The 25,540-nt window shown below is 39.9% G+C and overlaps 1 protein-coding gene across 1 annotated transcript in view; it reads right to left on the bottom strand.

Annotated features, from left to right (window-relative positions):
• EPB41L5 (erythrocyte membrane protein band 4.1 like 5) overlaps positions 1–25,075 on the bottom strand; it is a 171,459-nt gene extending 146,384 nt beyond the window's left edge. The window contains 2 exon segments of the mRNA XM_017891982.1: positions 21,198–21,385; positions 25,056–25,075. Coding sequence (XP_017747471.1) covers positions 21,198–21,385; position 25,056 — 189 coding nt within the window. The 5' untranslated portion in view covers positions 25,057–25,075.
• Between the last annotated feature and the right edge of the window lie 465 nt (positions 25,076–25,540).

Genomic DNA, 25,540 nt, shown 5'->3' with positions numbered 1-25,540 from the left:
TTTTTTTTTTTTTTTTTTTTTTTTTTTAGCATACATTACTTATCCATTTAACTATATATTTACATAACACATAACACAGACAAAAGTTCAGAAAGCTTTAGTAATATAACAAAATTACATTTAAAACAATGACAAAGCTAGCATTTGAATTTTGCTCTATCTTCCAAGTTCAGATTCACTGAGGAATACATACCTCATCTAGATTTCACCTGGAATGTCACCTGAGATCAGTAAGTCAGATACCCCACTCTTAAACAACTTCTTCTAGCTTATTCACAAAATTACTTTTTTTTTTTTTTTGAGACAGAGTTTCCCTCTTGTTGCCCAGGCTGGAGCACAATGGTGCGATCTCGGCTCACTGCAACCTCAGCTTCCCGGGTTCAAGCGATTCTCCTGCCTCAGCCTCCCGAGTAGCTGGGATTACAGGCATGCGCCACCATGCCCAGCTAATTTTGTATTTTTAGTAGAGATGGGATTTCTCCATGTTGGTCAGGCTGGTCTCGAACTCCTGACCTCAGGTGATCCGCCCAACTTCGGCCTCCCAAAGTGCTGGAATTACAGGTATAAGCCACTGTGCCTGACCACAAAATGACTTTCAATGCCTAAGTTCTCCAGCCACATGGGGAATTTCCAGCACACTGACCCAACTTCACAGACATCAGCCTCACTTCTACTTTTTTTAAAGTATAACACAATTTGCCATTTTAACTACTTTTAAGTATAAAATTCAGTGCCATTAAAAATATTCACCATGTTGTACAACTGTCACCACTATCCATTTCCAGAACTTGTCACTATCAGAAACTATACCCATTTAAAAAAACCATTCCCCACTTGCCCTCACCATTACCCCTAGTAACCTCTCTCCCATTAATACTTTCCATCCCTATGAATCTGCCTATCCCATGTATCTCACATAAGCAGAATCATAACAGTATTTGTCCTCTTGTTTCTGGCTTATTTCACTCACCCTCTCTCCTACTTTCCGTCTCTATGAATCTGCCTATTCCATATATATCGCATAAGCAGAATCATAACAATATTTGTCCTCTTGTTTCTGGCTTGTTTCACCCATAGTATTTTCAAGGTTCATCCGTGTTGCAAAATATATCACAATTTCATTCCTTTTTAAAGCTGAAAAATATTCCACTGCAAGTAAATACTATTTTGTTTACTTCTTCAAGTGTTGATGTACATTTGGGATTTTTCCACCTTTTCAGTTTGGAATAATGCTGCCATGAACACTGGTGTGTAAGTATCTGTTTCAGTCTCTGCTTTCAACTCTTCCTGGTATACACCTAGGAGTAAAATTGCTGGGTCATACGCTAATTCTATATTTAACTATTTATATATTTTTTATTTTTTCTGAGATACAGTCTCACTCTGTCACCTAGGCTGGAGTGCAAACGTGTGATCAAGGCTCACTGCAATCTCCACCCCTGGGGTTCAAGCGATTCTCATGCCTCAGCCTTCCAAGTAGCTGGGACTGAGGTGCACAATCATGCCAGGCTAATTTTTGTATTTTTAGTAGAAATAGGGTTTTGCCATGTTGGCCAGGCTGGGCTCGAACTCTTGGCCTCAAGCATCCCAAAGTGCTCGGATTACAGGCATGAGGCACTGCACCCAGCCATGTTTAACTTTTTGAGAAACTGTCAAACTGTTTCCTGCAGCGACAACACTATTTTACATTCCCTCTAAAAGAGTATAACAATTCCAGTTTCTCCACATCCTTGCCAACATTTGTTACTTTCTCTTTTATTTTTTAAAAATAGCCACTTGATGGGTATGAATAAGTCTCTCCTATTGTGGCTCTGACTCAAATTTCCATACTGATTAGTGATGTAGAAAATATTTTAATGTGCTTATTAGTTATTTATATATTTTCTTTGGAGAAATGTGCAAGTTCTATGCCCATTTTCGAATTGGCTTTTTTTGTTGTTGTTGCCGAGTTGCAGGAGTTCTTTATATATTCTGGATATTAATCTCTTATCATATATCTCATTCGCAAACATTTTCTCACATTCTGTGGGTTGTCCTTTTACTCTCTTGGCAGTGTCCTTTAATACACAAAAGTTTTAAGTTTTGATGAAGTCCAACTTATTTGTTGTGCTGCCTGTGCTTCTGTTATCATATCCAACAAAATCACTGCCATTTCTAATGTCATGAAGATTTTTTCCGTTTTCTTCTAAGAGTTTTCTAGTTTTAGCTCTCTCACTATGTCTTTGAACCAACTTTATATTAATTTTTGTGGATGGTATAAGGAAAAGGTCTGACTTCTTTCTTTTCCATGGGGGTATCCAGTTTTCTCATCACCATTTGTTGAAAAGACTGTCTTTTCTCCACTGATTGGTTTTGGCCCCCTTGTAAAAATCATTGTACCATATTTACAAGAGTTTGTTTCTAGTCTCTCTATTCTATTCCATTGGTCAATGTCTGTCTGTATTGTCAGTACTACACCACTTTTTTTTTTCTTTTGTAGAGACGGGGTCTTGCTATGTTGCCCAGCCTGATCTTGAACTCCGGGTCTCAAGCAATCCTCCTGCCTCGGCCTCCCAAAACACTGGAATTACAGGTGTGAGCCATCACACCCAGCCCCACACTGTTTTTGATTCTGTAGTTTCATAGTAACTTCCGAAATAAATCAGGAACTGTGAGTCCTCTAACTTTCTTCTTCATTTTCAAGATTGTTTTCGCTGTATTTGGGTTCCCTTCAGATTCCAGATGGATTTTAGAATGGGTTTTTCTGTTTCTTCAAATAACATCGTTGGGATTTTGACAGGAACTGCATTTAATCTATGGATCACTCTGGGTAGTACTGTCTTCTCAACAAGATGAAGTCTCCAAATTCTTGAATGTGAGGTATCTTCCTACTTATTCATGTGTTCTTTCATTCCTCTCAGCAGTGTTTTATATGTAGTGCAAGTCTTTTGCCTCCTTGGTTAAATTTATTCCTAAGCATTTTATTCTCTTAGATGCTATCATAAATGAAATTGTTTTCTTAATTTTATTTTCAGATAATTGTTAATTTATTAGCACGAAAAGGTATTTTTTTTCCACAAAATCTTTGGTTTTCTACATATAAGATCATGTCATCTTAAACAGACATAATTTTATTTCTTCCCTTCCCACTTGGATGCATTTCTTTTTTCTGCTAAACTTCTCTGGACAGAAGTTTCAATACTGTGTTGAACAGAAATGGCAACAGCAGATATCTTTATCTTGTTCCTGATCTTAGGGGAAAAAGGAACTCCTACTTTTAAATTTCACTTATTTCTTAATTTTATTTATGGTTCCTGTTATATCCTTTCTTTCCGCCTATGGAAAGAATTCCTAAATACGATCTTCCAACTCCCTAATTTCTCCTTCACCTGACTTGATCTTAATTTCACCCCATCAAATATGTTCTGCAGATTATACTCCTTATACCTAGTGTTTTCCTTTGGTCCTCTTCAGTTTTTGTTCTTGTTTCATGTTGTTAATACCTTATCTTTTAGAAAATGTATTAGACTTTTCTTTTTATTCCATCTGCCTTTGCTTCTACTATATACATAAAGATATTAACAACATAAAACAAGAAAACACACACATACACACAGTTTATTATCTTTTACTTGACTTTTGAGGTGCTTGCACTCATTTGTCTCTTTATTTTGGACATACTCATTTGGCAACATGAGTCACTTTCTCTAGATTATGTGTAACAAGAGGAAGGCCTGACTCTAGTCTGTATCAGCTCCATTTAGCACTGAGAAACCCCTGGGGGAACAGAAGAACTCTAGGGAGGAGAGCCCTAACAAGGAGAAAATCACAGTTAATCACTTTCCATTATACAAATAACTCCCTCAGGTTAAGAATTCATTCTCTGTCCACAGATAAAAGGAAAGTAGCATTGGGAAGGAGGCATTTTAAAATAATAATTCACTGCCCTCTAAGAGTTTGGTGGAGGGGTAGGAAATTTAGGTAAGGGAATTTTAGGGATAAGGATTTTTAGAGGTGGGAAACCTTTTAGGGAGTGCTATTATGATTTATTCTTGAAGACACTTCCACCCACTGTCTGAGTTATTGCTATCACACCCCTTAAAAGAGATACTATTTATCAAGACAAACTTGGAGCAGGGGGATAAGACCGACTCCACCCAAACTGCCTTTTACCTCAATTATCCTGCCACAGCCACAGCAGCACCCCTCTAAACCAGACTGCAGCAACCATTACTACACACACACTCCAGTACCAACACTCCTTACCTGGAGCTAATTTTTCTATCTTAAGTTTTATGATCATTCATGGGTTAATCTTAGGAGAGGACACTAGAAGCCCTTATTAACTTCAATATCTTGTCCCAAACAGGGCAAAATCCTCATTAAAATGTGTGATTGGGAATGATCCTAACTTCCTTCAGGGATGACTTTGTTTTAAAACTAAAGGTCTGTTTCAAATACTATTCCTAATTTGATTTACTCAACAATTTTTTTAAGAGATGGGGGTCTCACTACGTTGCCCAGGCTGGAATTCAGTGGCTATTCACAGGTGTGATCACAGTGCACTACAGCCTCAAACTCCTGGCCTTAAGCAATCTCCCACCTGAGCCTCCTGAGTAGCTGGGACTGCAGGCACTCATCACTGAGCTTGGTTTATTGAACAAACATTAATAGAACACTTACTATGTGCCAGGCACTGTTCTAAACAACTACACAGGAAAACAAAACAGGTAAGCCCCTGCCTTCAACAAGCTTACATTCAATTAAAGAAAAAAAAAGCCAGGCATGGTGGCTCATGCCTATAATCCCAGCACTTTGGGAAGCCAAGGCAGGAGGACCACTTAAGGCCAGGCATTCTGAGACCGGCCTGGATAACACAGCAAGACCCTACCTCTACAAAAATTTTTTTTTTTTAATTTTTTTTAGAAGAAGCTTACATCCTAGCAAGGGAAGAAAATACTATGCTAGCTAGTGATAAAGGTTATACAGAACAAGTTAACTATGGGAAATGGTGTTTACATGGGGCCCATTTAATAAGGGAGATTTGAAAAGAGACTGAGTGACATAAGTCAACTATGTAATTATCTAGAGAAAATGAATCCCAGACAGAAATTACAACAAATGCAAAATTTCCAACTGTATGTGTGTGTTTACATAATAAAACAAACCAATTGAATATTTCAACATATTTGCTCTAGCAACACAATGAAAAAGGAGGAGAAGGTCATTATTGGAAATGAAAAAGAAAACCACTGGTTTTAAACAATGCTTATAATAACAACAACAAAGTACTGCTAACAATTTGACTGACTGACTGATTTTGAGACGGGGTCTCGCTCTGTCACCCAGGTTACAGTGCAGTGGCATGCACGCCTCACCACAGCCTTGACCTCCAGGTCTTAAGGAATCCTTTCGCCTCAGCCTCCCAAGTTGCTGGGACTACAGGTGTGCACCACGACACCTCGCTCATTTTCTTTTTTTTTTTTTTAACAGGATTTTGCCTGTTGCCCAGTCTGGTCTTGACTGCCTCAGTCTCCCAAAGTGCTGGGTTACAGGTGTGGTCACACTGAGCCCAGTTAACAAATTTAATTATGCTAAAATTTGCTAATGGCAATCACTACACTACAAGTATTTTTATTCTACACTACAAAATATTTTTACACTACAGTAGAAAGCCACAGAAGTCTTCTGCTGAATTCATTTATCTGGTACCAAACTTAAATGTTTCCATTGCCTTCATTCTAAGGCATATTTCTAGAATCAATTTCATATTCCATCAACATTCTATATTTGCTTCAAGACCAAAGGGAAGCACTGCTTTAAAAATAACTCTCCTCCTTATTCTGCCAAAGCATCACTTGCTAGACTCTTGAAATATGACAGTTGTGTTCTAAGGAGAGAAAGAATGGACTTCTGCCCACTAGGCAGCCTCCTACTCAGAACAAAAACCTTTTCAAGGTATACATTGACTCCTTCTTAAGAGATGCTAGTTCTAAGACAAGCAATAGTGAGCACAAGACATTTACAGGTTCCTGAAGCAAAAGACGCATGATTTTATTTTTTCAGACAGGACAACTCTGTTGTCCAGGCTGGAGTGCAGTGGTGGAATCCTGGCTCTTTGCAGCCTCAACCTCCTGGACTCAAGCAATCCTCCCACCTTGGCCTCCCAAGTAGTTGGGACCACAGGTGCGCACCATCACAGCTAGCATTTTTTTTTTTTGTAGAGACAGAGTTCTCACGATGTTACCCAGACTGGTCTCAAACTCCTGGGCTCAAGCAATCCTCCCACCTCAGCCTCCAAAGTAGCTGGGATTACAGGTGCCTGCTACCATGCCTGGCTAATTTTGTATTTTTAATAGAGATGGGGTTTCATCATGTTGGCTAGGCTGGTCTCGAGCTCCTGACCTCAGGTGATCTGCGTGCCTTGGCCTCCCAAAGTGCTGGGATTACAGGCATGAGCCACCGTGCCTGGCCCATAATTACTTTTGTACCAACCTAATAACAAAATTCTGACATCCCAAAAAAGAATTTCTCAGAACATCTTACCTTTAAAGATAGCATGTAATTTTTTAAATACTTCATTGAGTCTACCCTTCCTGAGAAAAAACCATACCATTTCATGAAAATAAGTCACAGATAAGAAGTAAATGCAGTAAATGCAGTATGTTGATTTCAGGAAGATTTCTGATTCTAACCCAGAAATAAAATGTTATCATTGCTAAGATGGAAAGCATGGTCATGATAATGTTATTCTGGGTGAGTGAATACCTGACTCAATCATAATTTGAGAAATAATTATCAACCTGCTAGTATCAACCTTAGAAATCGTGTTCTAAATCAGTTGGTTCTGTCCCATTCTACATTTTCAGAGCTTTTAATTTCATTATGCACTTAACGGTACATACAGGAAAATTTTCATTATAGGAAAAATACATTTTTGACGTAATATTCAATTCCCGGACAGACACCTATTATGTGTTAGATGTTAGTTATACAGATTAATATGCTTATATTTGCCCTCAAGCAATCACAAGGTTCTTATAATTTTATTCTTAGTTAAGAATTAAATTAAGATTTAATTCTTAACTAAGAATAAAGTTACAAACAAATAAACACAATAAATGTGAATGTTACTCCTATAACAAAATGCTAAAGAAATGAGGGTGAGTCGTTCATTCTGCCTCAAGTATTAAAGGCTTCAGAAGATTCTATATTCAAAACTGGGCCTGGAAATGTGAACAGAATTCTGCTAACCTAGTTAAAAACAAAATAAAGATCTGGAATCTTGACAGTCTAAGGAAGGATTTAGGAAAGAAAAGACTGGAGGCAAGAGTCAGAAAACAAAGTGACAGGAGCTGCCGAAGTATTGTGATCTGCCTAAAACTGCCACACAGAACGTCACTCTGCTCTTTAAAATCCTTTAATCATTCCTCATCATCTACAGATTAATGTGCAAACTCCAGGCATAAAATTCCTAAAAGTCCTTCCTAGCTGTTCTTGCTTATTATTACATATCATGGCCTATCTCCTCTATCATTTCAGCTTCTTTTCTTTTGTTTTTGAGACAAAGTTTCACTCTTGTTGCCCAGGTTGGAGTGCAGTAGCACAGCCTTGGCTCACTGCAACCTCAGTCTTCCGGTTTCAAGCGATTCTTCTGCCTCAGGCTCCTGAGTAGCTGGGATTACAGGCACCCACCACCAGGCCGGGCTAATATTTTATTTTTAGTAGAGACGGAGTTTCATTATGTTGGCCAGGCTGGTCTGGAACTCCTGACCTCATGATCAACCCACCTCAGCCTCCCAAAGTGCTGGGATTACAGGCGTGAGCCACCGCGCCTGGCCTATTTCAGTATTTTTATCTGCTTATAATCTCCCCAATAAGTCATGCCTATAAACCCTTGCAAAATGCATTTCTTTCTGCTTAGAATGTCCTTTATGCCTCTAATAAACTTAAAAAAAATTTTTTTTTTGGTAGAGATGGAGGTCTGGCTACATTGGCCAGGCTGGTCTCAAACTCCCGGCCTCAAGCAATCCTCTCACCACAACCTTCCAAGGTGCTGGGATAACAGATGTGAGTTACCACACCGGGCCCTTCTAACGAACTCTTGATTCTGGCTTCACAAGAATCAGTACATCAGTGTTGCCTTTCAGTAATCCCATAGAGAATAAATCCTTCCTCTGTACTATCTTGTACCTAAAATTCTAATTAGTATAAAGCCTATGCAAAGACATAGACTTGTAATGGGTCTATCATGTTTAGGCAAGAGTAAGAAGGTCCAGTATGGTCAGAGTGTGTAGAATATGGATGTGAGATCTTGATTACAGGGTCAATGTCTTGTTTATTTTCATAAATTAAAAATAAAATGTTTTTCTCACCTTGTAGCTACTGAAAATGAACAAACTGGAAACAGGAACGTGAAAACAGACCCACAAAGCTCTGGCCCACTACAAACTCATTAGTCACCTGTATCTACACCAGTACCTGCTACTTATGTTCTTTATCCCCACCTAACAAATTTATTCCAGGTCACCACCTCTTTCAGACCCAGCCCTCACTTCACCTCCTCTTTGCAATGATTAATTTCATCAAGGTATTGTAACCGCCCAGTGGGTTCACCTTGCCCACTGCCTAGACAGAACTAATTTATCAAGACAGAGGAATTGCAATGGAGAAAGAGTAATTCAAGCAGAGCTGGTTGTGCAGGAGACCGGAGTTTTATTGTTACTCAAATCAGTCTGAGCATTAGGGGATCAGAGCTTTTAATGACAATTTGGGGCTGGGGCTGGGGCCAGGCGCCGTGGCTCACACCTCCAATCCCAGCACTTTGGGAGGCCAAGGCGGGTGGATCACCTGAGGTTAGGAGTTTGAGACCAGCCTGACCAACACAGTGAAACCCTGTGTCTACTAAAAATTAGCTGGGTATGGTGGCAGACACCTGTAATCCCAGCTACTCAGCAGGCTGAGGCAGGAGAATCATTTGAACCCGGGAGGCGGAGGTTGCAGTGAGCCGAGATTACACCACTGCACTCCAGCCTTGGCAATGAGAGCGAAACTCCATCTCTAAATAAATAAATAAATAAATAAAATAAAATAAAATAAACATAATTTGAGGTCAGGCACAGTGCCTCATGCCTGTAATCCCAGCACTCTGGGAGGCTGAGGCAGGCAGATCACCTGAGGTCAAAAGTTCAAGACCTGCCTGGCCAACATGGTGAGACCTCATCTCCAGTAAAAACACAAAAATTAGCCGGGCATAGTGGCATGCACCTGTGAATCACTTGAACCCAGGAGGCAGGAGTTGTAGTGAGCCGAGATTGCACTACTGCATTCCAGCCTGGACAACAGAGTCAGACTCTGCCTCAATAAAATAAAATAAAGATAATTTGGCAGGTCGGGGCTTGGGAAGTGGCGAATGCTGACTGGTCAGGTTGAAGATGGAATCATAGGGGTCAAAGTGAGTTTTTCTTGCTGTCTATTGCTCCTGGATGGGATAGCAGAACTGGTTGAGCCAGATTACTGATCTGGGTGGCGTCAGCTGATCCATCCAGTGCAGGGTCTGCAAAATATCTCAAGCACGGATCTTAGGTTTTACAATAGTGATGTTATCCTCAGGAGCAATTTGGGGAGGTTCAGACTCTTGGAGCCAGAGGCTGCATGACCCCTAAACTGTAATTTCCAATCTTGTAGCTAATTTGTTAGTCCTGCAAAGCCATACTGGTTCCCAGGCAAGAAGGGGGTCTTTTCGGGAAAGAGTTATTGTCACTTTTGTTTCATAGTCAAACCATGAACTGAATTCCTTTCCAAAGTTAGTTAGGCCTGTGCCCAGGAATGAACAAGGACAGCTTAAACGTTAGAAGCAAGATGGAGTCAGTTAGGTCTGATTTTTTTCACTGTCATCATTTCCTCAGTCATAATTTTGCCAAGGCGGTTTCAATCCCTCCCTTTGTGTTTCTTAGTACCTTGCTCTCAAGGTGTGGGCTGCGAAGACTGGAAAAAGCCGTCAACCACTCTGGCTTCTTCCTGCTGACAGGGGGCGTCGTGGGAATAGGAGCTGACTCTAAGGTGAGAGAAGCGGAACCGCTTTGCAGCTGAGTGTACTCATGCAGGCAGGGCTGGGATTCCAAGACTTGCACAACAAAGGCGGCAGTATTTTTTTTATTATTATTATACTTTAAGTTCTAGGGCACATGTGCACAATGTGCAGGTTTGTTACATATGTATACATGTGCCATGTTGGTGTGCTGCACCCATCAACTCGTCATTTACATTAGGTATATCTCCTAATGCTATCCCTCCCCTCTCCCCACTCCCTACAACAGGACCCGGTATGTGATGTAGGCGGTAGTATTTTTATCTATAGTTTTAGTACAGCATTTAAACAGACAGTGTACTATAAGTTAAACAATGAATTTTAGGATAAGCAGTACAATTTCCAGTTTTAAAATTAAAAATTTGAAAGCATTAGTGTGGGGACTTATAGTCCACAAAAAATTTAGGATTTAGTCCAAACTGAAGAAAAAAACTCAAAAACAACAACAGGTGGGTGGTTTCAGTATTATCTTTTCATCACCTTTCCATCTTTCTCAGCAGAAGGTATCGCTCCTAGAATGTTCTTCCTCCCATCTCTACCTATGTATATAAAACCAATTACCTATAATCCCAGCACTTTGGGAGGTGGAGGCAGGTGAATTACTTCAGGTCAGGAGCTCAAAACCAGCCTGACCGATATGCAAAATACAAAATGTGTATATTGTATATATAAAACACAAAATGTGTATATTGTATATACAAAATACAAAATGTGTATATTGTATATACAATACTAAAACTCTTTACTAAAAATACAAAAATTAGCTGGGCACAGTGGTGGGCACCTATAATCCCAACTACTTGAAAGGCTGAGGCAGGAGAATTGCTTGAACTGGGGAGGCAGAGGTTGCAGTGAGCCAAGATCACGTCACTGCACTCCAACCTCAGCAACAGAGTGAGACTCCATCTCAAAATCAACAACAACAACAAATGCAATTACTGAGGAACATTTTTCCTACTCATTTAAAGAAACCCAAATCTGCCCTAACTAGCTATTCTCCAGCTGCCGTGCTATCTGCTTCTTTCCATCTATTGCCAAATCTCATAGCAATCCTGCGTTTTCCCTTCACGTACATCCACAAACTAATCAATATTAAGCACCTACTATGTGCAAGGGACTATAAGAGGTCCAAAAAATATGACTGTCTCCAATAATTCCTTTAGCCCTCTAAAATCTGGCTTTCAAACACACCATCCCACCAAAACTCTTTGCTTCACTTCCATCCTTTTTCTCTCTTCATGACAGCGGACTATCTTCTCATGATCTGACAATTGATACACCCCATCAGAGTTCGAACTGTATTTTCCTCATCTTTATTCCCTCCCTGCACTACACGCAAGTACTAAACACTAGTTTTCACTCCCCCCGTCACCAACCATATCCATGTACTAAGCAGGCACTCTTTCCTATGCAGCCTTACTGTCACTGGAAGTCTGCAGCCTCATCATCTTGTACCTACATTACTATAGCAGTCTCCAGGCATGATTTTTTCTTCTGTAACAAATCAAGCATATCACGTCTAAATTAAACCTATATATCTTTCTTCTGTTGTTTTTTTTTATCTCTGTTGCCCACACGGGAGTGCAGTGGCATGAACATAGTCCACTGCAGCATCTACCTCCTGGGCTCAAACAATCCTCTCACATCCAGCCTTCTGAATAGCTGGGGCCACAAGTGTCCAGCATGACACCTGGCTAATTTATTTTATTTTCTGTTGACACGGGGTATCCCTGTGTTGCCCAGACTAGTCAAACTCTTGGACTCAAGCTAGCCTCCTACCCTGGCTTCTCAAAGTGCTGGGATTACAGGCATGAACCACTGTGCCCAGTCATGTTTCTTACAACTAAAAAATCTTAAGCGGAATAAAATACAAATACGCAAAAATCAATGCATTTTTTAAAAAAAATAACTTCCGGCCGGGTGTGGCGGCTCACGCCTGTAATCCCAGCACTTTGGGAGGCCGAGGCAGGTGGATCACCTGAGGGCAGGAGTTCAGAACCAGCCTGTCCAACATGGTGAAACCCTTTCTCTACTAAAAATAACAAAAATTAGCTGGGTGTGGTGGTGGGCGCCTGTAATTCCAGTGACTCGGGAGGCTGAGGCAGCAGAATCGCTTGAACCCAGGAGGCGGAGGTTGCAGTGAGCTGAGTTCACGCCACTGCACTCTAGCCTGGGCAACAAGAGCGAAACTTCGTCTCCAAAAAAATGAAAAAATTTTTTAAAATTAAAAAAAAATTGCTTCATTGAGCTATAACTCACATACCTTCACCCACTACAAGTAAACAGAGCAACGGATTTTAGTATATTCACAGATATATACAACCATCACAAAAATCAATTTTAGAACATTTTCATCACCTCAAAAAGAAACCCTAAGCCAGGCACAGTGGCATGTGCCTGTAGTCCCAGCTACTTGTGGGGCTGAGGTGAGTGGTGCATCACTTGAGCCTAAGAGTTCAAATCCAGCCTGGGCAACGTAGCAAGACACCATCCCTAAAAAAAAGAAATCCATACACTATAGCTGTCAACCCCTACCACCCTGTCAGTTCCCACTCACTCACGCTGCCCTAAGCAAGCACAATCTATTTTCTTTCCCTTACAGATTTCCCTATTCTAGAATTTCACACGAATGGGATCACATGGTCTTTTGCCACTGGCTTCTTTTAACAGAATAATGTTTTCAAAATTCATCTATGTTTTAGCAGTACACTTCATTTCCTTTATGGCTAAATAACATCCCCTTATATGGATATTACACATTTTATTTATCCATTTACCTACTGACGAGCATCCAGGTTGTTTCTACTTTTTAACTATTATGAATAATGCTGATATGAACATCCATTACAAGCTTTTGTGCAACATGTTTTCCATTCTCTTGGAGATACACCTAGGAATGTAACTGTTGTGTCATGTGGTAATATCTGAGTAACTGCCACACTGTTATTCAAAGCATCTGACATTCCCACCAGCAGTGTCTGAGAGTGCTGATGTGCCATATCCCCACCAACATTCAATACTATACGAATTTATTTCAGCCTTCTTAGTAGCTAGAAAGCTGTATCTCACTGTGGTTTTATTTTGCATTTCTATGATGACTTACGACGTCGAGCTTCTTTTCATGCACTTGCTGGCCATTTATATAACCTATTTGGAGAAATGTTGATTGAGATCCTTTCCCCATTTTTAAATTGGGTGTTCTTTATATACCCTAGATACAAATTCCTTATCAGATATGTAATTTGCAAATACTTTCTCTTATTCTGTGTGACAGTCTTGTAGCTTATTTGATGGTCTCCTTTGAAGGCTAAATGAAAAATTTTTCATTTTGATGAAGTCCAATTTATTTACTTTTTCTTCAGTTGCTCATGCTTTTTACGTCATATACAAGAAAGTGGTGCCAGGCTGGGTGCAGTGGCTCACGCCTGTAACCCCAACACTTTGGGAGGCCAAGGCGGGCGGACCACTTGAAGTTAGGAGTTCAAGACTAGCCTGGTAAACATGGTGAAACCCCACCTCTACTAAAAATACAAAAAATTAGCCAGGTGTGGTGGCAGGCACCTGTAATCCCAGCTACTCAGGAGGCTGAGGCAGGAAACCTGCTTGAACCCAGGAGGCAGAGATTGCAGTAAGCTGAGATTGCATCATTGCACCCCAGCCTGGGCAACAGAGCAAGACTCCGTATCAGAAAAAAAAAAAGAAAGTGGTACCAAATCCAAGATCTAAAGATTCACTCCTAAATGTTTGAGGTGATGGATATCTCATGTACCCTGATTTGATCATTTACACACTATATACATGTATCAAAACAGCACTACATACTCCCAAAATATGTACAACTACGATATATCAATGAAAAATACCAAAAATTACGCCTATTTTTTTCTAAGGATTTATAGTTTTAGCTCATACTTTTAGGTCTTTATTCTGAGTTAATTTTTGTATACACTGTGAGAGCCCAACTTCATTCCTTGGCATATGGCAATCCCATCTCCCCAAGTACAATTTGTTAAAAGACTATTCTTTCCCCCATTAAATGGTCTTGGCATCTTTGTCAAAAATCACCTGACCCATGACTGCATGGGTTTATTTCTGGGTTCTCTATTCTGTTCCACAGACCTATGTGTCTATCCTTGTGCCAGCAGCACACCAACTTATTGTTGCTTTGTAGTCAGTCTTAGAATTGGAAGTATGTGTCCTCCTAATTATTGTTTTTCAATATTGTTCTAGCTATTAAGAGTTCCTTACAATACCTTAAGAATTTTAGAATCAATTTGTAAATTTCTACAACCAGGTCAGCTGGAATTCTCATGGGGACTGCACTGAATTCGTAAATCAATGTGAGGTGTACTGCCATCCTACCAACATTAAGTCTTCAAATTCAAGAACATGGGATGGTTTTCATGTATTTAAAAGTATAACTATACACGGTCTTATATAACTTAAAGCCTTTAGCATCTATATCAGTAAAACAGGTATATAAAAATTGTTATCTATTACCCTTAAAGGTAAATGGGCTAAATACCCCAATTAAAAGACACAGACTGGCAAATTGGATAAAGAGTCAAGACCAATCAGTGTGCTGTATTCAGGAGAACCATCTCACCTGCAAAGACACACACAGGCTCAAAATAAAGGGATGAAGGAACATTTACCAAGCAAATGGAAAGCAAGAAAAAAAAAGAATCAAATAGACACAATGAAAAATAATCAACAGAATATCACCACTGATCCCACAGAAACAGAAACTACCATCAGAGAATACTATGAACACCTCTAAGCAAATCAACTACAAAATCTAGAAGAAATTGATAAATTCCTGGACACATACATCCTCCCAAGACTAAACCAGGAAAAAGTCAAATCCCTGAAGAGACCAACAAGTTCTGAAATTGAGGCAGCAATTAATAGCCTACCAATCAAAAAACCCCAGGACCAGATGGATTCACAGCTGAATTCTACCAGAGGTACAAGGAGGAGCTGGTACCATTCCTTCTGAAGCTATTCCAAATAACAGAAAAGGAGGGACCCCCCCCCCACTCATTTTATTATAAGGCCAGCATTATCCTGATGCCAAAACTTGGCAGAGATACAATAAAAAAAGAAAGTTTCAGGCCAATATCCCTGATGAACATCAATGCAAAAATCCTCAATAAAATACTGGCAAATTGAATCCAGCAGCACTTCAAAAACCTCATCCACCATGATCAAGTCGGCCTCATACCTGGGATGCAAGGCTGGTTCAACATACACAAATCCATAAACGTAATCCATAACCTAAACCGAATCAATGACAAAACCACATGATTGGCCAGGCGCGGAGGCTCACGCCTGTAATCCCAGTACTTTGGGAGGACAAGGCGGGCAGACCACGAGGTCGAGATTGAGACCATCCTGGCTAACACAGTGAAACTCCATCTGTACTAAAATAAAATCAAAATTAGCCGGGCGAGGTGGCGGGTGCCTGTAGTCCCAGCTACTCAGGAGGCTGAGGCAGGAGAATGGCGTGAACCCAGGAGGCGGAGCTTGCAGTGAGCTAGGATCACGCCACTGCACTCCAGCCTGGGCGACAGAGCAAGACTCCATCTCAAAAAAACAAAAAACAAAACAAAACCACATGATTATCTTAATAGATGCAGAAAAGGCCTTCGACAAAATTCAACACGTCTTCATGCTGAAAACACTCAATAAACTAGGTATTGATGGAACGTATCTCAAAATAATTTAAGAGCTTTTACGACAAACCCACAGCCAACATCATACCGGATGGGCAAAAGNCACTTCAAAAACCTCATCCACCATGATCAAGTCGGCCTCATACCTGGGATGCAAGGCTGGTTCAACATACACAAATCCATAAACGTAATCCATAACCTAAACCGAATCAATGACAAAAACCACATGATTGGCCAGGCGCGGAGGCTCACGCCTGTAATCCCAGTACTTTGGGAGGACAAGGCGGGCAGACCACGAGGTCGAGATTGAGACCATCCTGGCTAACACAGTGAAACTCCATCTGTACTAAAAATAAAAATCAAAATTAGCCGGGCGAGGTGGCGGGTGCCTGTAGTCCCAGCTACTCAGGAGGCTGAGGCAGGAGAATGGCGTGAACCCAGGAGGCGGAGCTTGCAGTGAGCTAGGATCACGCCACTGCACTCCAGCCTGGGCGACAGAGCAAGACTCCATCTCAAAAAAACAAAAAACAAAACAAAACCACATGATTATCTTAATAGATGCAGAAAAGGCCTTCGACAAAATTCAACACGTCTTCATGCTGAAAACACTCAATAAACTAGGTATTGATGGAACGTATCTCAAAATAATTTAAGAGCTTTTTACGACAAACCCACAGCCAACATCATACCGGATGGGCAAAAGCTGGAAGCATTCCCTTTGAAAACTGGCACAAGACAAAGATGCCCTCTCTCACCACTCCTATTCAACATAGTATTGGAAGTTCTGGCCAGGGCAATCAGGCAAGAGAAAGAAATCAAGGGTATTCAAATAGGAATAGAGGAAGTAAAATTGTCTCTGCAGATGACATGATTACAACTCACAAGAGATATGAAAGACCTCTTCAAGGAGAACTACAAACCACTGCTCAAGGAAATAAAAGAGGACACAAACAAATGTTAAAACATTCCATGCTCATGGATAGGAAGAATCAGTATCGTGAAAATGGCAGTATTGCCCACAGTAATTCATACATTCAATGCTATCCCCATCAAACTACCACAGACTTTCTTCACAGAATTAGAAAAAACTACTTTAAATTTCATATGGAACCAAAAAAAGAGCCCATATAGCCAAGACAATCCTAAGCAAAAGAACATAGCTGGAGGCATCACGCTACCTAACTTCAAACTAGACTACAAGGCTACAGTAACCAAAACAGCATGGTACTGGTACCAAAACAGATATACAGACCAATGGAAAAGAACAGAGGCCTCAGAAATAATGCCACACATCTACAACCATCTGATCTTTGACAAACCTGACAAAAACAAGCAATGGGGAAAGGATTCCCTATTTAATAAATGGTATTGAGAAAACTGGCTAGCCATATGCAGAAACCTAAAACTGGACCCCCTCCTTAACAATCTTATACAAAAATTAACTCAAGATGGATTAAAGACTTAAACATAAAACCTAAAACCATAAAAACCCTAGAAGAAAACCTAGGCAATACCATTCAGGACATAGGCATGGGCAAAGACTTCATGACTAAAACACCAAAAGCAATGGCCACAAAAGCCAAAACTGACAAATGGGATCTAATTAAACTAAAAAGCTTCTGCACAGCAAAAGAAAATATCATCAGAGTGAACAGGCAACCTACAGATTGGGAGAAAGATTTTGCAATCTATCCATCTGACAAAGGGCTAACACCCAGAATCTACAAGAAACTTAAATTTACAAGAAAAAAACAAACAATTCCACCAAAAAGTGAGCAAAGCATATGAACAGACACTTCTCAAAAGAAGGTATTTATGCAGCCAACAAACATATGAAAAAGGCTCATCATCACTGGTCATCAGAGAAATGCAAATCAAAACCACAATCAGATACCATCTCACGTCAGTTAGAATGGTCATCAATAAAAAGTCAGGAAACAACAGATGCTGGAGAGGATGTGGAGAAATAGGAATGCTTTTACACTGTTGGTGGGAGTGTAAATTAGTTCAACCATTGTGGAAGACAGCGTAGCGATTCCTCAAGGATCTAGAACCAGAAATATCTTTTGACCCAGCAATCCCACTACTGAGTGTATATCCCAAAGAATTATAAATCATTCTACTGTAAAGACACATGCACACGTATGTTTACTGCAGCACTATTCACAATAGCAAAGACTTGGAACCAACCCAAATAACCCAAAAGCCCATCAATAATAGACTGGATAAAAATGTGGCACAAAAACCCCATGGAATACTATGCAGCCATGAAAAGGATGAGTTCATGTCCTTTGCAGGGACATAGATGAAGCTGGAAACCATCATTCTCAGCAAACTAACACAGGAACAGAAAACCAAACACCACATGTTCTCACTCATAAGTGGGAGTTGAACAATGAGAACACATAGACACAGGGAGGGGAACATCATGCACTGAGGCCTGTCCGAGGTTGGGGGGTTAGGGGAGGGATAGCATTAGGAGAAATACCTAACGTAGATGACAGGTTGATGGGTGCAGCAAACCACCATGGCACGTGTATACCTATGTAACAAACCTGCACATTCTGCACATGTATCCCAGAACTTAAAATATAATTTAAAAAAAGGAAAAAAATTATCTATTGGTTAATTGGCCAAACATTTCCTAATTTAAAACTTAGAAGGATTTTACGTTACAAGCAATTAACTAATACTAAGCTCTTAAACAAGCTTACTGTAGTATTTTCAAAGAAAAAGCTTAAAAATTAGATAGAAATTTCTACCTGATACCTTTGTCATTCAATGAAAGGCCTTCTCACTCTATTTAATTTTTTTTTTTTTAAAGGAAGAAGATCGTTAGCTATAATCACTAGTGACCCTTATCCTAATGGGAAATGAGTATGTGCTTCATCCAATTTCTAAAATAATTCTAAATCTTCTTCCACAATCACAGCAGACTGGTTGAGAAAATAAATCTGAAAAGGGGAAAGCATTTTTTCTTTTTTAGAAATTATTATTCTTCTGGCCTATTTTTTCCTTTAGCGACAACTTAGTAAAACAGGCCAATGACCACTTTATATCCATGCATGTACCTAGAGTAATGTTAATAAGTATGATTTCACCTACAGAACTGGAAAGACAGTTGTTCCTTTTTTTTTGAGACGGAGTCTTGCACTGTTGTTCAGGTTGGAGTACAGTGGCGCAAATTCGGCTCACTGCAACCTCTGCCTTCCGGGTTCAAGCAATTCTCCTGCCTCAGCCTCCCAAGTAGCTGGGATTACAGGCACCCGCCACCACGCCCAGCTATTCTGTATTTTTAGTAGAGACGGGGTTTCACTGTGTTGGCCAGGCTGGTCTCAAACTCCTGACCTCGTGATCCGCCCACCTCAGCCTCCCAAAGTGCTGGGATTACCGGCGTGAGCCACTGGCTGGCCCAATTGTTTTTTTTTTTTTCTTTTTTTTTTTTTTGAGACAGAGTCTTGCTCTGTCACCCAGGCTGGAGTGCAGTGGTGCGATCTCAGCTCACTGCAATCTCTGCCTCCCGGGTTCAAGTGATTCTCCTGCCTCAGCCTCCTGAGTAGCTGGGACTACAGGTGCATGCCACCACGCCTGGTTAATTTTTGTATTTTTAGTAGAGATGGGGTTTCACCATGTTGGCCAGGCTGGTCTTGAACTCCTGGCCTCAAGGGGTCTGACTGCCTCAGCCTCCCAAAGTGCTGGGATTACACGCATAAACCACTGCACCTGCCGATAACTGTTCTTGTCTCACAAAAAGTCCAATCTATAACTCCAGCTGTTTCACTACAATTGTCCCCATGAGAGACCAGTTAGCTTATATACTTGATCAAGCATCACATACACCCAGCTAAGCATACAAAGTTTAGGAAACCATTCCAGATCAGTAACCAGCCATCTGTTTCACTACTTTAAAAACTAGTGTTGTTTCTCCTCCATACTGCACTGCCTTTTTAAAAAGTTTTTTTTACAAATTCTACTCTCCTACTATCAGCTTATCCATCAACAACCCTGAGACTTCATACTTCAAACATTAGGTAATAAGAAACTTCTTTCCAGTCTCTTACACAGCAATCTCAGGCTTTTCACCACATATCTCATGATATTTTAATGAAATAGTACACAAAACTCTTAAGATTCTTATCAAATAAGAAATGAGTACGAAAACTATCCTCACAAAATAGCTCATGTTGGAATGTCTGATAAACCCTCAAGAAGTACTTACAGGAAGAAAATTTATATGCTTTCAAGTTGTCCAGAATCAAAAACCCTAAAAATATACATTATTATAGACAAAGATAACAAATACACGTAATGATGACTTCAAAACACTTCAAGAAATCCTCTTTAATTCTATACTTTAACATTTTAAAATGTATAATGTACGTATCTAATACATTCCAAATTATTAAGATAATCAGAACATCTATTTAAACTCTCCAATTCCTTATACTCTCAGTTAGTGAGTAGATCACTTTGCCCAAAGAGACTTTTTAAATTGAATTTTGGGTAAATGAAGGTGTACTAAAGAGTTTGTCGGGAGGAAAAACATCAAGGAACATCCTACGAAGCTCATATCAAATGACATAATTTACGGTAAGTCTTTGAATGCAGAACAAAGACGTGGGAAAGATATGTGGTATTAGTAAGCAGCTCAGAAAAATATTCAACTGCCCAAAACCAAAAAGGTAACCTTTTCTTCCCCTCCTCCACCCAAAAAGGTCTGTAAAAAAATAAGCTAACCCCTTTCAAACATGTCGGATTGTTTCAAACGGAGTTATGATTATGCATTTCTGCAAAAAAAAACACCTATCCAAAATGCAAATATAATTACAATAGGCTGTCTTGAGATAAAGACTACAATGTATGAAAAACCTACGATGCAAAATACTTCGGGAGCAAAGAGAAAGACAGTCAGAGCTGAGGGGTATGAAGAAAGTCCTTTTTCTCACTTCACCTAATTAATGTCTGCAAGTAAACCAAATTGTGGGGAAATACTTATTTTGAAGAAAGTAAGGAGAGTTTTAAAAAATACAGAAGTGCGCAGAAAACTAAAAGTCCTACAGTACACATGGAAGTGTTGTTATTCTCAAAGAGTCACAATGTTTTAATAATTGTTCAACAAGGATTGTGAGAAATCCACTAGACTACATTACGTGAGCCATCATAAAGAACACACATAAACACACACAAAAGGGACTCATGCCAATAACCGCCCTATCATTTAAATGTTTCAAGTAATTGCCACTAATTCCAAAGAGAAATACCATCAATCCAAGTACTTTTGGTCTACAGTTATCTGATCCGTGTACCCGAATGTTACAGTGCCTGATCTGTATTAACCCATAGTACCTTTACCGATTTCCATCCAGAAGTTATCAATACAAAGCTTTTAAACAAACAAACAAACAAAGACAGTAATTGCAAACAGAATTTGGAGCTCGGCAAGACCTACTTACTGGCAAGTCCACACTAACATCAGTACCATCCAGCAGGGACACCCGACACGTGATGATGGACTTAGAATCTCCAGCTGCAGGAATATGTGTGGCTGCGCGTTGTGCTTCTCGGAGCCGCTCCTTTTCTGCATGTTTACGCATAGACCGACGCCCCAGTGTTCTACGGAAGAAACTCAGCATTTTTGTCACTACAAAAGCAGACAGAAAAAGATGCCATCAGGAAAAAAATGAGGTTCTCCACAACTTGTAGTCAGTCAAATGGCATTATTTAGTCAAGTCCTGTGCACATTAGTAGAAATGCTACTAAAAAGGACTCCTGGGCTGGGTGCAGTGACGCACGCCTGCAATCCCAACGTTTTTGGAGGCCCAGGCAGCAGGACTACTAGAGTCCAGGAGTTCAAGACCAGCCTGGGCAACACAGTGAGACCTAATCACTACTAAAAATAAAATGACCCAAGTGTGGTGGTGCATACCTGTGGTCCCAGCTACTTGAGGGGCTATGAGGCAGAAGGATCACTTGACCCCAGGCAGTGAAAGCTGCAGTGAGCTGGGATTGCACCACTGCCTTCTAGTTCGGGCAACAGAGCAAGACCCTGTCTCAAAAAATCAGTAAATAAAACAAAAAATAAAAAGGGCTCCTGGTCAAGTAAATCTGAAAAAAATCATTAAAACTGGCTACTTTTAATAAATATTTCAAGAGATATTATACACAATATACACAATTTTGTCAATTAAAAGTTAATTAATTTAAAAGTTGGTTACTTTAATTCAAAGTTTTAAAAGACTTGTATGTGTAAGACATAGCCATAGTTTGTTTGGAGCTTTCTAAATTTACTGGATCATTTTATCAGGAACTGATTTGGCAGGAGAAGGCAAACATTCATGAAGTTCATCAGGTCTTCTAAAATGATAAATTATATGTACAACATCTTGTATACCCTAAGATGATGTCAGACACTAAGGTAGCCTTTGATGATCATAAAAATCCTGAGGAGTGGCTGGGCGTGACGGCTCACGCCTGTAATCCCAGCACTTTGGGAGGCCAAGGTGGGTGGATCACGAGGTCAGGAGATCGAGACTATCCTGGCTAACACAGCGAAACCCCATCTCTACTAAAAATACAAAAAATTAGCCAGGCGCAGTGGGGGGCGCCTTTAGTCCCAGCTACACGGGAGGCTGAGGTAGGAGAACGGCGTGAACCCGGGAGGCGGAGCTTGCAGTGAGCTGAAATAGCGCCAACTGTACTCCAGCCTGGGTGGCAGAGCAAGACTGTCTCAAAAAAAAAAAAAAGTCCTGAGAAGTTCCATTTCTTTTCTGAGCATTCATAATAAAAATATAAAAACAATCACCAATTTCAGCTAAAATACAAATATAATTCAAATTTCCTAAGTTTTGTCAAATATTGTTACACACAGATTTTAAATAACTACTTAACATAAACCTTTTAATGTCAAAGTACTTTAACGCTACCTTTTCCTTATCTCTATAAAGAACATTAATGTTAATCAAAACAGTTAAAACGGGTTTTAAAACATAGCACACTAAATGGAAACACAAAATCAAAGTCACTTTGCTACCCTAATGTGTTTCATTTGCACAACAAAGAGAGTTTAAGTACACATAAGCCAACAAGTAAGCCAAAAAGACTATTAATTCCAAAAGAAACAAGAAGCTGTGCAGAAAAGGAAATCACAATACACTAGATGACTCAGCTGCTAATGATTTAAATGTCAAATACTAAATATTGAGCAAACAATAACTACAACAGAGAGGGTGTACATAATAAGAGGTAGGGGATACAGATATGGAAAGAGTTAATTCCTCATCATGCGTAACAGCAGGCCAACAGGTCATCATTAAAATTAAAAAATCAAGAACTAGCAGTAAGAGCATTTGATTTAAAATGTGAAAATGATTGCCTTGGGAGAGGGAGCAGAAGAATTCAGAAGAATGCTGTTTTTCAAGAGAAGCCTTCAGATTAAATGACTTTTTCAACTAGATTTATTCATAAACCTGATAAAATCCAATTTTTAAGATACTACCATATTAAAATGTCTATACACCGAAGACTAACCTACACATTTTTACACAAGTATACTCTTGTGTCATTAGGTAAACGAATCCCAAGGAGATAACTAAAATTTTAGTCAGATAACTTTCCAGTGTGCCAAACACTCACATATAATACCTGGTCCCACTCTCTCTCCAGATATTTCTCCCTTTGGAATTTGCTATCCAGTCTCATTTCAGCTGTCTAAGACGGTACTTGTTATCCCAGCTTTCTAAAATCCTGTGTCACAGAATCCCTACATATTCCTTTTAACTCCACCAATATCTCCCAAGAAACATTTTATGATATCCTACCACTGCACTCCAACCTGAGAGTGAGACTCTGTATCAAAAAAAGAAAAAAAAGCATGATATGAAAAACTCCTAAAAGATCATTTGAAAGATGTTCACAAAAACAAACACCTTTAACTTTAACAGTATCCAAGAAAATCCAAATAAAAAAAATAAGATACTGTCTGTCATTTAAAGACTCAAGATAATGTTAAAAAGAATGTGAGAAAAAAATAATCCTCATACATTGGGCTTTTTTGGAGGGAGATTTGCCCATGCTATTAATATTTTAAAAAAAAAATTTTTTTTTTTTTGAGACAGTCTCACTCTTGTTCCCCAGGTTGGAGTGTAATGGTACGATCTTGGCTCACTGCAACCTCCACCTGCCGGGTTCAAGCGATTCTCTTGCCTTGGTCTCCCGAGGAGCAGGGATTACAGGCACCAGCCACCACGCCCAGCTAATTCTTGTACTTTTAGTAGATACTGGGTTTCACCATGTTGGCCAGACTGGTCTCAAACTCCTGACCTCAGGTGATCCACCTGCCTCGGCCTCCCAAAGTGCTGGGATTACAGGCGTGAGCCACCTCACTGGGCCAATATTAAAAATTTTAACATGCATACTCCTTACTCAACAGTTCTATTTCTTGGAAGGATAACCTAAAGAAAAAAAATCACACCTGTGCTTTAAGTTGCAGTAACAGGATTTTTTGGGGCATAACTGATTTAAGAAAATTTTAAATATGTTCATCAATGTGCAAACAGTTAAACAAGTTATGGTACACACAACGGCATACAATACAGTTGTTTTATTTTTATTTATGTATTTATTTATTTATTTTAGAGACGGTCTCACTCTAGCATCCAAGGCTCACCAGGGCCTTCATCTACCATGCTCAAGGGATTCTCCCACCTAGGGCTCCAAGCACATGCCACCCACCCAGCTAATGGTTTTTTAAGTTATTTTTTGTAGAGACAGGGTACTGCTACTTAGCCAGGTTTGTCTCAAACTCCTGGCCTCAGGGAATCCTCCCACCTCAGCCTCCCAAAGTGCTGGGATTATAGGCATGAGGCACCAAGCCCAGCCATAACACAGTTGTTTTAAATAAATACTTGACTTAGATATGACAACATTTCTAAGTGAAAAATCAAATCACAGACACTGAAGAGAATTTTTCCTACACTGAGGTGGGATCCATGCACACACACACACACACACACAGACGCTAAACAGACACACTCGTAAACAGTTAAGTGAGATTCTCTCTGAAGAGGGACATGTCAGAGGTCACAGCAAGAATATACGGCCGGGTACAGTGGCTCACATCTGCAATCCTGGCACTCTGGGAGGCTAAGTCAGGACGACTGTTGGAGGCCAAGAGTTCAAGACCTGCGTGGGCAACACAGCAAGACGCCATCTATTTTTTTTTAATGGAAAAAACCACAATAATATATGAATGGGTCATTAAAAGTTGTGGGTTTTTTTTTTTATGACTGTGAAAAAAGTTTTCTCATACTCACTCTTCCCTTCCCACCTGCACTCTCCCAATTCCGCTCTTCATGTCGCAGCCACTGGATTTTTGGCAACCACAAATCTGACCCCTATTCTAAAATCTTTAATGGCCCTGGTCCTAGATGCAGCTCCTCCTACTTGCCTGACCCATCTGTCAACCTACTCCCTACTGTTTGCTCTGCTCTGGTACTCTTTCTGCTCGGCCCAAGAGTCTTCTTAATTCTGGACCATTTTTCATTAGCTGTTCCACCTTTCTGGAATGTTCTTTTTCCACTTCCCCTCTCTTCCACCCACTCCCACTTCACTGGACTAACTTCAGACTTATAGTCGAAATGTCTTAGTCTCAGAAAAACAATCTGAGACTTGTGAGTCTAAATTCGATGTGCCTTTTAGTCCTCTTAGTCTTTTCTTCATAATAAAGAAATTGTAATTAAATACCCGTTAATTTTTTTTTTTTTACTGGCTACTTCCCCCATTCACTCAAGGACAAAGA

The sequence above is a fragment of the Rhinopithecus bieti genome, unplaced genomic scaffold (assembly GCF_001698545.2).
Source record: "Rhinopithecus bieti isolate Rb0 unplaced genomic scaffold, ASM169854v2 scaffold_19969, whole genome shotgun sequence".
In the NCBI taxonomy this organism is placed as follows: domain Eukaryota; kingdom Metazoa; phylum Chordata; class Mammalia; order Primates; family Cercopithecidae; genus Rhinopithecus; species Rhinopithecus bieti.
This window is presented reverse-complemented; position numbering and strand designations above follow the sequence as displayed.